Source organism: Cricetulus griseus, chromosome 2 (assembly GCF_003668045.3).
Source record: "Cricetulus griseus strain 17A/GY chromosome 2, alternate assembly CriGri-PICRH-1.0, whole genome shotgun sequence".
NCBI lineage: Eukaryota > Metazoa > Chordata > Mammalia > Rodentia > Cricetidae > Cricetulus > Cricetulus griseus.
Window position 1 is genome coordinate 363,923,765 of NC_048595.1, and position 14,021 is coordinate 363,937,785.

At 43.6% G+C, this 14,021-nt stretch overlaps 1 protein-coding gene across 1 annotated transcript in view; it reads right to left on the bottom strand.

Annotated features, from left to right (window-relative positions):
• Adcy2 (adenylate cyclase 2) overlaps positions 1–14,021 on the bottom strand; it is a 359,351-nt gene that overhangs the window by 98,149 nt on the left and 247,181 nt on the right. The window contains exons 5-9 of the mRNA XM_027400117.2: positions 12,032–12,180; positions 6,122–6,233; positions 3,546–3,673; positions 1,951–2,109; positions 883–1,015 (exon numbers count right to left, since the gene is read on the bottom strand). Coding sequence (XP_027255918.1) covers positions 883–1,015; positions 1,951–2,109; positions 3,546–3,673; positions 6,122–6,233; positions 12,032–12,180 — 681 coding nt within the window. The remainder of the gene's footprint in view (positions 1–882; positions 1,016–1,950; positions 2,110–3,545; positions 3,674–6,121; positions 6,234–12,031; positions 12,181–14,021) is intronic.

Consider the following 14,021-nt stretch of genomic DNA (forward strand, 5'->3'; position numbering starts at 1 on the left):
TCGGTAAGCAGTGATGCTAATTAGAAGTGTGTCCCTAAAGGTGAAATCTGGGCTACAGGGAAGCTATAGTAGACAAATGCCCATGGATTCGATCTTGATTTTGTGAACTTGGTTGACCTGACTCAGGAGCCCATATTCCTGCTTTCTGTACCATTTACCAGCTGGTCCACTTGGGGACAGTTACACAGCCACCCAGAGCTTCAGGGTCTTATGACAGATAATAATTCCTATGTGGCAGGAATTTGAGAGAAAAGAACAGTGTTGCAAACCCTGAGTCCCTTGATCTCATCTAACAGGCAGTGTGAACACAAGAAGAATCGGCACCTTCCTGTCTTCTTATTTCCCAGGTGAGGGGCTCTTCTGGGATACAAGGGAAGGAGGTCCTTATGTATTCACATTGTCACACAAATGGACTGTGGGATTTACTTGTTAATCATGACAATTTTCCTCTCTTTTTCATGCAGTTATTTTATTTCACATCACAAGATTTTTATGGTTTGATGGCTTCAATAAAAAAAAATCTGTTTCTTCTCAACTCCCAGGTTTCAAGGCCGTGCACACTGAGAGCCTTTCACAGGTAGCATTAAGCAACAAAACACAGTAGCATGACAGACCTCTACAATAATCCTGACCAGCATCCTTCATCCATCCCCTCAGCATACAGGTGGTCAATACATTTTAACTGTTTTCTTAACAAATATTTGAATTCATCATTACAAAACATCTTCTATAGTCAAGCCACTGGTTGCATTTAAATGGTTTTAAGGGTGAAGATTTAGCCAATTCTTAGCTAAAAGCATTACCTGCAACAATACTTTCACTACCTGCTTCCGAATCACAGAAATAATGAGCTAATTGTCTACACTGTACAGTGGTACTGACCTTGGGGTTGATTACGAAGTAGGTTTTCACCAAGTGCTGTTTTAAATATGGGTCTCTTATTTCACCGTCTCCTTCCTCCACTTTGTAAGCCCCATTCAAGTGCTCCAGAGTGACTGAAGAAATGTGAACACGCCTGACATGGAATTTGAAACACATAAGGGGATATATGTAAAGAAAGGTGTTCTATTAGTTTGTGGTTTGGGAACAATTTCTCTCCCACATGAAGGAAAACCGGTGTGTCCTCAGAAATACTGACTTCAATGGAAGTTTGTATTTTACTGGCCCTGTCTTTGAAGAAAGGCATCTGGAGGTCACGAGACACTAAGACTTGAAGATTCTTTGTGCTCACAGCAACCTGCACAGTATGTGTGGTGAACCTCATCAGAAAATAATGGATCATACCCAATCTTCATGTGTGAGAGTATCTGTCAGAATCTGTAGCCAGGGTGTGCTAGCAGAAGCGCTTGGCTGTATGAGAGAGAGCACAGTTTTCCTTCCCAGTGCTTGCTCCTGTGCTTCTGAGAGTCATGTGACGAACTGATATCCAACCACAAGCAGATTCTCTCAATGCTATGACACTTGGTCTACTGCTTGTAGATGCATTACTTCTAGAGTGATGCCATGCCAGTACTGAATCATTCAATGACAATTCAGATCAATATTCCTAATGTGCAAACAAACAAGGGTTTAGAATTTACTGTGTGATATCCATAATACTTGAATACAGGCTAAGAGGCTATAGAATTGGAGCCTGGGCCTGCCTCTCTCTCTCTCTCTCTCTCTCTCTCTCTGTGTGTGTGTGTGTGTGTGTGTGTGTGTGTGTGTGTGTGTGTATGTGTTTTGGTAATGAATAAATCTAGAGTATTTTACATTTTAAGTGAGCACTTCAGCACTATCCGGAGAGCAAGGCCAAATGATTTTTATAAGAGGCCACTGGTCACAGGTATCATGTTACCAACACGGGCAAGAGTAGCCATCTAAAACTCAGCAATCCGGTATTACCTTGTTGACTTGGCATTTCTAATTGAGCCACCGACTTGAAGAGAGAAATTCAAGGTTTGTTCTTACCCGGGGACTCCTCCAGCTTCCATGTGGTTGGCCAAAGTAACGTCATGAGACCATACATCATACTGCCACTTCTGGAGACCAATCACGCCACACAGGACATTCCCAGAATGCACTCCTACACGCATGTTGATATCAACCCCTGTAGCATCCCTCACTTTCCTAAAGAGAGGAGAAGTGGTCATAGTTCAGTAGTGCCCTCTATTTCCTTTAGCACATGGCCAATCTCCTGCATCACATCGTTTAGAACCTCTCTGACTTTAGTGCCACTATGGACCCTCCTATGCCAGAGGATCATTTGTTGTTTTGGAACACAAGGAAGGGTATTATCTCCCAACTACTCAAGGAGTAGACCCAAAGCTTCAGGATCTTCTTGGAGTTGTTGGTGGTGACAGAGCACTTGGGCTACTGTTTCCATATCCCCAACTAACATGTATCAAGAACCAATCCATTGTGTGTGACTTCCCACTAAGTGTTCAAACCCAAATGTCTGGATACCACTGTCTTGCAGTAGCTGACCCCATCTCAAATATCATTTGTGATTCTAGTGCTTTCTAAGTTGTATGTCCCTGATAAATATATTTTGCTAGCAAAGGAGCAATAGAGCTTATTTGGGTGCTTAATAACTTCAGCACACATACAGATCTTTAAAAAGTAATCATAAGGTTAAATATTATCAATTGAACACATTCTTTAATTAAAAAGGAAAATAATTTTAAAGGCTTTATGAAGAGGAAGGTAATTAAAATTGTCTCTAATATTTTCTTATTATTGATAACCACTAACAGAGGCCAGTGCAGAACTTCACTGAAGTGGAGATAGAAATGTTGGCCAATGCTTGCTTACTTATATCATTCATCACTTAAGGTATTATTAGAAAAGAAGTGTCAGGAAGATGATCCTGGCACTTGGGGAGAACTCCTCCAGGAGAAACGAGGAAGGAAACACAGCAGCACATTGCAAAGAACAATCGGCATCTTACATTACAGTAAAGCAAACCAGTAGTGTCTTACAATTGCCTGGGGTGTAGCATAGTGATGGTACCTGAACATGCTAAAATTGACACAAAATGGGCTACTGATGTAAAAAATAAGTGACTTCTTCCAAACGGTATCCCTTTACTAGACTTCCTGTTTCACCTCATGCTTCAGTAATGGGTGTGCAAATGCTGCCCCTTCATGCGAGAGAAAGAGAACAAAGAATTTCCAAAATGGATGAGAGATGCCCAGGCTGTCACCCATTACTGGGGGTGTAAGAAAGCAAACTACTTTTATCACCTCATGCATCATACCCAAGACCAACAGGTAACCTGTAACAGAATGTGGAACCAATGAGTGGAGTTCATTTGAGTCACTTTTTAAACAAACAAATTATTAACTCAGTTTCTCTGAAATCAGTGGTTGTTAACAATGACCCTAAAGGCAGGTGCCAGACTTTCTCCGGACTGAGAGACTTTCACGCCAATAGATCTATTTCCTCATATTTGTCCTTAAATGTACAGCTAGTGCCAGTACACAGAAAATAGAAATATCTGCAGGTGAGAAGTACAACTCAAAATTGTTCTGCAGGAAAATGGTATTTCTGAGTGATACACTTACTTTATGGCTTCACACATATCCAATCCCATTTTCACACAGTTCTTGGCATGGTTAGGGAGAGATATAGGGAGTCCGGAAACACAGTAATAGCAGTCTCCTAAAATTTTAATTCTCATGCATTCGTTCTCCTGGAAGAAGAAATCAGAAGACCTCATTTGCATGGAGCTCTTACAGTGATTCATTGCTGGCTCTGCTGACTCAGCTTCCATGGACAGGGCATATGGGGAGAGGAAATAAGAACACGGGCTTCCTTCCCTGCCCACTGAGGACAAGTCAACCCTTCCCATAAGCCTGTAAGAATTATGAAAAGGGGAAGACACATGGCATATGGAGACTGCTTTGGAACAGTTTTCCCCTAAAATCAGAGGAGAGCTGTTCTCTGTAGCACAAATGCATATTCTATGCAGATTGGATTGTTGACACCATCGTGGGACAGTTAGACTTGGTATGACTTAGAATTGTATGCCATTCTCTACTGTACTTGGGTTTTTTTTATTTATTTTTAACCTGCAGCAGACTCCTACCTGCAGATACAGGTTGTCTGATAAATGTCTTCAGGTGCCAATAAGCTCCCATGTAACATGGCCAAACCATATAGAATTCAAATGTAATATTAGGATAAATTTTTCTTTCTTTCTTTCTTTTTTTCAAGACAGGGTTTCTCTGTGGCTTTGGAGGCTTTCCTGGAACTAGCTCCTGTAGAGCAGGCTGGTCTCGAACTCACAGAGATCTGCCTGCCTCTGCCTTCCGTGTGCTTGAACTAAAGGCATGTGCCACCACCACCCACCAGGATAAATTTTTCTAATACAAAGTTTGACGAACGTAGAGCTGAGCAGATAGCTCAATGGTTAAGAGCAAATATTGCTCTTGCAAAGGACGCCGGTTCAGTTCCCAGCATTTGCATCTGGACCCCTCCAAATCCCCTGCAATTCCATCTTCAGGAGATCTGATGCCCTTTTCCTGACTCAGAGACACACATATGCATACATAATTTTAAAAATCCTAAATAATTAAAAACCAAGTTTGACCAGCTCATTTTGCTTGCTTATGTTGCATTTACACAAAATATTGTAATTGGCATTACAATATTTAGACCATCTCATTCATATGCATCATCACCCCTACATTCCTTTGTAACCTTTCAAGCAGCTCTTTAGTGAAACCAAACCAAACCAACAATGTCCTAAACACAATTTATTTCTTCTGAGAATGACATGCGTCTATGAAAAGTAGATACGACATCTTTGTAAGCATGTGTGCAGCTTATTGGATGTTTCCACACGTGTCTTTTCCTGACTAACAGCTCACAAGCTAGGACATATTTTTATGCTTATTTATAGCACTATTGGTGACGTATTTAGTAATTCCAGTGTAGTATCATAAACAAGAAAAATGCAAATTACTCATTAATTAGTCAGGCTCCTTACACACATCTTAAATGGATATTTTATGTCTGCAGAATGTGGTCACAAGAGTTCTTGGCTAGCACCTTGAGTTGCTTGGCTTAAGTGATGTGCTTTACCCAGAATTCACTCAGTGGGCTGGGCTGGCTGCTTGCTTATAATAACAGATTCAACTGAGTCATGAGCTATTATCCAGAACGTTCTCTTGAAACACATCAGTTCATCTACTATGGGTGGGAAAATGTGCCATTCTAGATTCTTTTGCAGACATACCCCTGTTGCTCGTCATATGCCAACATTATCATTGCACATGTAATTAGTTGCAATGAAATCACACTGGAAGAGACTAGATGACTGATCCCTATGAGAAGGAGAAATTTGGGTCCTAAGAGGGACATGTGGATCATCATGTGGACATGAGTTACGAAGCTACCAGCCATGGCTGGGTTCTTCTACCTACTGTCACCAGGTAACAAACAAAAAGGGGAGAATTCAAGTAATTAGGTTCCATCCTTTCTTTTTTTCTCTAAATGTTAACTTACAAAACTTACCACTTCTTTAGTCCCAGTACTTGGGAGGCAGAGGCAGGAGGATCTCTGTGAGTCTGAGACCAGCCTGGACTACAAGAGCTAGTTCCAGGACAGCCTCCAAAGCCACAGAGAAACCCTGTCTTGAAAAACCAAAACAAACAAACAAACAAACAACAACAACAACAACAAAAAACTTGGCACTTGCCTTTGGAAAGGAGGGAGGCAGAGCTATTCTCTCCCTGAAATTTTAACTTCCTTTCCCGGTGGGAGATAAGAGAATATAGTTGGGAAGATGGGCCCACAACAGACCCTTCTCTCATCTTTGAACCAATTTCTTCCTAAGATATTGGGGATGTTTAAGAACGGACTAACCCTCCATGGGGAATGGAAATGCCTACAGGAGCACTCCCAAACAGCACAAGGTAGACAGTGTTGCCAAGAGAATCTCACCATTATGAGTGTAGAGTTATATGTAAACAGACTGCTAAAAATAGACGAAAACATGCAGAACTTACACGGTAGGGCACTCCTCTTCCCGGATACAGCAAATAAAAACAACAAGTTTTGCAAATGTTCTTGAAGGGAGGAAAACATGCTGAGATGTCATACATCTCCATGGAGAAAGGGATGCTGTGACACCCACCTTTGCGATTTGGTCAAACTTCCCGAAGAGTTCATTCAGCATGTGGACCAGTTCCCCAGGGGAGCAGTCACTTGCAAGACGGGTGAACCCAACGATGTCAGCGTATAAGATGCTGTGGAAACAGGTGTGGTAAGAGAACTGAAAAGTCTGCGTTGCATGGTAAAGGTGACTCACGACCATTTCCTATCAGAATAGTGTAAATATTTTGTACTTAGCATTTTCGTGAGAAACATGCTACTTCCCAGACAGGAAGTACATAAACCTTTGATGAAATCACCACTTAAATAGTTTTCTAGTGGTGCATTTTTAAAATTATCATTTATTTTATTCTTCTCTCATGCATCATATCCCACCCCAGTTTCCCCAAGGAGTTAGTGAGAAGAGACAAGCTGTTGCATCATGCTGGCCAAGCTCCAGGCCTATCCTCTCTTCTTCCCCTCTCCTCCTGGAGCACCTCTGCCTATCCACTCATGCAACCCAGGTGACCAGTGCAATGTAGGCCCTTTGTGGCTCCTGCTGCACAAACTCCCACAGTAGAAGCAGCAGATGATAGAGCCTGACCAATTCTAATGAAAAAGAAAAAAAAAACCAAAATCAAAGCAATAATCTTCACTTCTAAAAGGGAATAAGAATCAGCTGATCCCGCATCATTTACTACAGGCTTAGACTTTTTTTTTTTGAGTGAGGCATTAAACAAATCAAGACATCAGTGAGTGTTCTAACTTGACTTAGGTAAATGCTGTAAAGGGAAATAGACTAGGAGAGAGGGGACACATGTGGTGGGGAGGTGAACTCTTTGTATATGACCAATCCCTTCACACTTGTGCAGATGAGTGGAGGGTGTCAGGGCCGAATATGAATATGATATTTCAGATGGCAGCTGGTTACCTCTGGATGGCCTGGCCACATTGGAGAATGTCTCCTAGTTTGTATAACAATAGACCTAGGCCCTGGGTGAACCCACACCCATCCTGAGATGGATGTGACATGCCCTTGTGGAATGTCTGAGGGCTTGAGTACATGCTTTCTAGGACTATCTTGAGGATTAAAGGAAGTGTTTCCTAGTCAGCCCTCTATACATGATAAGACTGTCTTTTCGAGTAACCCCCACTTTTGGAAAGTTATTTAAGAAGATGCTGATAAAAACCGTGATCTCCAGTATGGACTGAGAGCCCTCCTGAGATGATGTCTCTGTCTCATCCTTAACGCGGTTGGGTAGCTAGGCTTTCCTCATCCACAATCTCCCACTCAGGGTCAGAGTTGGGGCTGTTCAGCTGGTTCTGATCGCAGCCCCAAAGAAATCAGTCCAGAATAGATGGGCTCTGTAGGGTGGGACTGATATAGGCCGGACCCTGGCAGGAGGGGACTGTGAGTTGCCGAAAGAGTAGCCAGTGAGATGTGCCAGGGTGTGCATCATTCCTTTCCCATACAATAGCACAGTTCAGAGTCTCATGAGGGCTTTGTAAAGAAGCCGAAATTCCTGCCTTTAGTCTGAACAGTCACTCAGTGAGGATGCTATGGCTGGAGATGCGCCAGGAAATAGAACAGTCACGAGGAAGGCTACCACATAAACAAACAAACACACACAAAACACCCAAAAGCAGAATGTAGAGATTGGCAGGCATGTGGAGCCTTGGATCTATTGTGCATTGCTGGTGAGTGTGTGTGGGGCGTGGGGCAGCACGGCCACTGTGGAATATACTACAGTAGCTCCTGAAAAATTTAACCCTGAAAACAACGGGATTTAGAACTGAGATGAGAGACTCAAGCAGGTGTTTGTATGCGAATGTCCAAATTTGCTTTCCTCCCAAGACGGGGTAGAAACAACCCCAAAGTCCATCTATGGAAATGCAGGGAGAGGAAGTGTGATCTATACATACACTGGAATATTAGTCTGTCTCATAAAGAAATGAAATCCCATGATACGCTAGACTTGAAGGCACAAAAGGTCAGATGTGGCAGGATTCCGTTATGTGTTACTTTAGACTAAGCAGCCCTTGCAGGCAGAAGGCAGAATGGTGGGTGGGGCTAAGTGGGAGGTTGTTGTTTAATGGGGATGGGAACCCCATGTACAAGGAAGAAAAGATTATAGAAATGATCATGACAGTTGGAAAGCATTGGGAATACAACTTCCTCCTACAGAACTGTTCTCTTAGAAGTGGCTAAACTGTAAAACATGAGGCCCGTTTTAGCACATTAAAAACAAAACTACATGGTGCCAATCATCTTTGTGGTGGCCAGATCAGGAAAGCACAGGCTGTGGCTTTATCCAGGGGAGAGATGTGTTCCTCTGTGGGGGGTGGGGGGACGACGGGGACGGGACAGGTGACCTCTGCAGGCTTCTGGAGAGACTGGCCAGTCTGTTCTGTTCACATGATCCCTCAAACCACTCCCTCTTGCCTCCACTATCCCTTTAGAGGCAGAGATGGAAGGGGTTGAGCTATGTTCCAAGAGGAAGGAATGACTGAGTTTGCTCACTCACAGGAGCACTTAATACAACCAACTCTGGAAAGGGAACATGCGAAGGAGGGTGATGCCACTTCCTTCTTGGCCCTAACATCCACAGCTTTCCTGATGATTAGGACCTGAACTGGGCAAAGCAGCACCAGGGCAGGAGGTATTATTAGATGGCCCAGATCTAGTAAGAGAAGCTCTTACTCGGAGAAGAGTAAGCAGAGACTGCGATTCGATGTGTGAATTTATGTAAAAGGAATCACTGGGCTCTGCAGCAGCGGTTTTAAACCTTATGGGACAAGACCCCCCTTTTTGGGGGGGGATGCCAAATGACCATTTCCCAGTGGTCACCTAAGACCACCCCAAAACACAGATATTTACATTATGATTCATAGCAGTAGTAAAATTACAATTATGAAGTAGCAAGGGAAATAATTTTATGGCTGGGGATCACCACAACATGAGGGACTGTATTAAAGGGTCACAGCATGAAGAAGGTTGAGAAGCACTGCTTGGTTCACACAGGGATCGGGTCAGGAAGGGTGACCACAGAACCATCATTACAAAGATTATTACCCTGGCAGTGCACCTTGGAAGCAGGCAGGTCACTGGAGCCTGAGCAAGGTCTGTGATGGGGAGCGATGGAGAGCCATGGTCAGACAGAAAGAAAATGAAGCACACATGGAAACTCATTAGATTTTGGTGTCCAAGAAAAGAAACCAAAGCTGGAGAGCAGTTCCTGGGTGAACTGTGTTTCAGAATCCAGGTTCAGATAGATGATGAGCTTGTACAGGAAGACCACTTTATCTTTGTGAGTTTTGTTGTTACCTTAAGTCACCCATTAGGTAGGTGAATGCGCACAGGTGGGAAGGGTCCCATGTCTTACAAAGATAGTAAAGCCCTGGAAGACTGGAAAGAGCACAAAGGAGCCACAAGAGTGATGGTGTTACTCATTTACAGGAGAGGATAAACTCGGGGGGGAGAAGAAAACATCACGGTTGTACCAAGACAAAGACAGATGTGTTCTCTGAGAGGGAGAGCAAGGTTAGTGGGGCCTGCAAACCCTCATGGTCAATGCAACAAGGAAGCAGAAGAATTACACAGATCTGGAGACAGGATGAGTTAGTGGGGGAAGTTGGGGTGAATCAAGTCTGTAGCTTGGTGGGGTTCATGCCAGAGGTAGAAACCAATCACAGCGAAGATAAATTCTCTTAAGTCCTGAGCTATGAAGGAAAGGAGTAGTTTCAGACTGGATGATACTCGAGATTAAGCAAAAATACATTTGTTTTTATTTTGCTTTCATTTGGTTTCAAATGCTGTGTCTGTGACTATTCTAGCACTACCGTGAAAAAACCCAGAGAAAGGTTATCAAGGGTCAGAAGGCCACCAGTACTTGCTGTCTTCAGACTGAGAAATTATTATTTTCATCAGTGCTGGAAAATGTTAGCAGTAGAGAATGAACACCATGCTTAACAGGCAACAAAGCACAACTAGGAGGCAACAGTTGATTTTTCTGGCCTTTTCTGCATACCCAGCAATGAGTTTCTTGTGCTGGCAGAATTGACTTGCTGTGCTGAGCAGATGTTCAGGCAAATGCTGGCGAGGACCAGAGGAGCCGAGGCCTCTAGTTAATACCCCCTTGTGAACCAGTCAAGGAGGGCAGGGGCCACAGAGGAAGCAGGTCCTTGGGCAGCTGTATCTAATGCCTGGCCTGTAGTTTCCCAAGCCCCAAACATCTGGGTAAGCATCTCTCAAACCTCTAGCTCACGGGATGCTGTGAGATACTAATGTCTGTGTTAGGCCACTGAATTAGGGGTTGATCTGTCATAGAGAAGTTGACAGATAATACAGGTAGTATAAGGGCTTCATTCACTGCTTGAGAGTGCCATGTTGCCCATTAAGATGTCCAGTGACTGCTTACACATGCCACGTTTTCCTTTGCAGGCTTTGATCACCCAAATAAATGACCTGAAATTAGCTCCTGCAGTGGAGGGGGTTGCAGCAGTTTGTGTGGTGGAATACTGCAAAGAGGCATCATTTAAGCAGCCCTCAGAAATGCAACCTTCTCGCTTCCTTAGCTTTATAGATGAGATGCTTACAAAGCTGAAGGCAAGCAGGGCTTTTAAATAATTTCATTGCCCAATGTGCCGTAACTTTCTTTAAATAGGCTTGGTTCTTCCCATCATGCATCCAATGTTTCTCATCACAATTCCCATCCTGTCACCAGTGTTTCTCCTTTTTAGTTCTTGTTTGGTGAAATGAGTTTCTTATTGATCACCTACTTATGAGTATACTTGGGTCCTGCATGTCACTGGCTCTATGAACCTTTTTATAAGATCTGATGCCTAATATATATATATATATCAGTGAAGTGTGTGTTTCATCTCAGAGTTTCCAAAGTTAGATTTAAAATAGCTGGCCCAGGAGACAGTAGCCTGTGATAGAGCCCAGATTTGGAGAACAGACTGGGTTCCAGTCCTAGGAGACCTTCAACAGTCTGTAGTCAAGAGTAGAGATTTCGGGGAGAGGCTACGGTCCACTTCTAGCAGATGTCCAATTAGATCCCGGATATACTGAAGTATGAATTAAGAATCTTCCTTGAGAACTAAAGCAAAACAGATGCAGCCAGGTATGTGTGAAGAGGGTTATGGGGATTGCCAATATGAACAGAGAGCCTGGCATCAACACAATCAATGGGTGAGAGAGCCAACTCCCTAAAGAGGTACCTGGAATGGATAGGACATGAAAGAAACACCAGCCATGTGGGGGCTTGTGGATGGGGACAAAGGAATGAGTCTTCCTTTCGGCCTGAAGTGAGGGGCCTTATGGCTTCCCTTCTACATTCAGGGGCAATCAATGTTCCACACATCTTCCTTCCTGGCTAGAATCCCAGTGTTAGCTCACTGGTTTCTGAACACTGTAATTCTAGGAATGAGTCTCTGGAGGATATACATAATGCAACATCTGTCCTGACAAAGCAGTTACCATCATGAGAAATACTAAGAGCTGCATCAGGCCCCTGGGCCATTGTCACTGGTTGGTCAGACACTGAATCCCAGTATCCCAGTCTCCCCAGAATGCCGGCTTCACAGAGGCTCTGTTGCCAGGGAACACATCTGGAAGGATTGACCACTGTGTCTAAAATGCTTATGGACAATCATACTGATTATATTGTGATCTGACTGTGGGAAGACCCCGACACCCGCCTCTCATTCTCTGTTCCTATCAGCCACAGAGAGCAAGTCTACAAACTCCATATCAACCCAGTGAATGAAGCAGACTGAATTATCCCATTTCAGCTTGAAGGTTCCGAGTGGCATCAGAAGGGTAAGAGGAGTAGTCTCACTCTACCATCAAATGAGGGGTAGTTACTGTATGATGTGACTCCCCAGGGAAGATGCTCCCAGACAGACACTGACTCCCAGTGCTGCTGAGGGCTTGTGCAGTGCACCGTACCTCACGTTGGTGTGCCGTTTGACATACAGGTTATGAAAGTTGTTAGTGTTTTCCATCTGGCCTGCCTTGGGGCCCTGCAGCCTCTGGATGATCTCAGCCTTCATCTCCATGGCTATGTGAGCCGGCAGCAAGGAAAGTAGAAGCCGCTCCTGCGAGGAAGGGAAGAGAGGGCAATACATTTCAAACAGTGATGGGAGAGGCCACCTGGTGAGGAAGGCAAGCTGTCCTGAAGACAGAAAATTTCGCTCCTAAGGTCGGGCCATGTTATTACATTCTTATTTATTGAATTCTAAATAAGAGTTCTCCGCATGGATAATAAAAGAAGGTGTAGTTATTTCCCCAAGGATATTATTCATCTATTTTGATTCTAAAACAGAAAAGCAGGAATAATATTAAAAATCTGAAAGACCAATGGACGATGTGAGATAAAAAACGTTCATTTTACCTTCTTGTTCATGTGTGTGATAAAGCACAAGTGTTATTGTACTTGGGAAAGGCAGCTAATATCCCACACTCCTGAATAGGAAGTCAAACGTTTTCCAATATTTCATTTCCTCTATGATAAACACTGTCTCCCCCAGTGACTGTAAGCGATCATAAAAACAGAGGTGGATGTATGAGTTTCTGCTGAGCACTGTCCAGGAGAAGCTACCGAGCACAAGGACACCATAGGGCATGAGCTTCCTGTGTGTTTGCAGTTTCTGCTCTCAGTGAACGTGGTAGAATCAAACACTAGCAGGCCAACCACCCAGCACTGACTTCCATATAAACCTGTTTTAGTCAGAGTGGCACTTTTTCAACCTCTACAAGGAAGATAATTATTTCTGGGGAAAAGAATCACAAAAGGGCAATTATAGAAAGTTTAAAGTCAACATGGACTGATTTAAACGTTAATCTACCACATTTAAAACAATCAGTAGACTCCCCTGTGTTTGTATCAGCCCCTAGCCATGGCTCTTAACAACTGATGTTTCTTGGCACATTGCAGGCTCCAGCGTAGGCCCTCAGCTCTTGGTGAACAGACTGGTGATCACAGTGTTGAAACTTAGTAAAAGTGAGTTTCAATAAAAGCTTGAGTTTTAAAACACATGTATTTTCTTTAAATGTCTTTTTCCACTTTTTTTTTTTTTTTCTGAGACAGGGTTTCCCTGTGTAGCTTTGGAGCCTATCCTGGCACTTGCTCTGTAGACCAGGCTGGCCTCGAACTCACAGAAATTCACCTGCCTCTGCCTCCCGAGTGCTGGGATTAAAGGTATGCGCCACCAACACCTGGCCCCTTTTCCACTTTTAAAGGCCAAACACTAATTGCCGAGACTGCCTGCCCCGTCTACTTCCTGGATAATCACTATAGCTTGTTCCTTTCCACATCCAGTCCTTGGGTCTCAGACAGGGAGCTCCCGTGTCCACCTGCCTTGGTTTCCATGTATCCTTCAGAGGACCCCAGGACAGCTCATTCTGTCATTCATTGACAGTGTCTCTCCTGCCACCCCAGGCCCTCATCCTGCTTCCCGAGACCACCTCGAGAATGAACTCAGATCCACACGTGGGGTCCTATTGACACGGCCCTTCTCTCCATATTCTGTAATGAAGTGTGCTATACCCCAAGCCAGTCCCTCCTGGGGATACAGATGCCATGAGCAAAAAACAGAGAATCAAATATAGTGATTTTTCTCTCCCACTCTCAGCCTTATTTAACAACCAAATGTAAGTTACAGTCTGTATTTTAAATCCAAAATGTAGACGAATGACCAACTTTTTAAAAAAGTGGACTGAAAAACATGGAAGATAAAATTCATGTGTTATGTAAAAGTAAATGTCTTTTTCGTTATATTAAAGAATTGCTGTGAATTTAGGCACAGGCTCGGAAAGCCAGACTCAGGTCCAAGTGTTCCCCACACCAGGCATCAATTAGCTATACCACCTTCCCACTAATGCCGGCTACGCTAGCTCCTTATGGATGGCTTTGAAAAACCAAAATCAGGTGCTCACT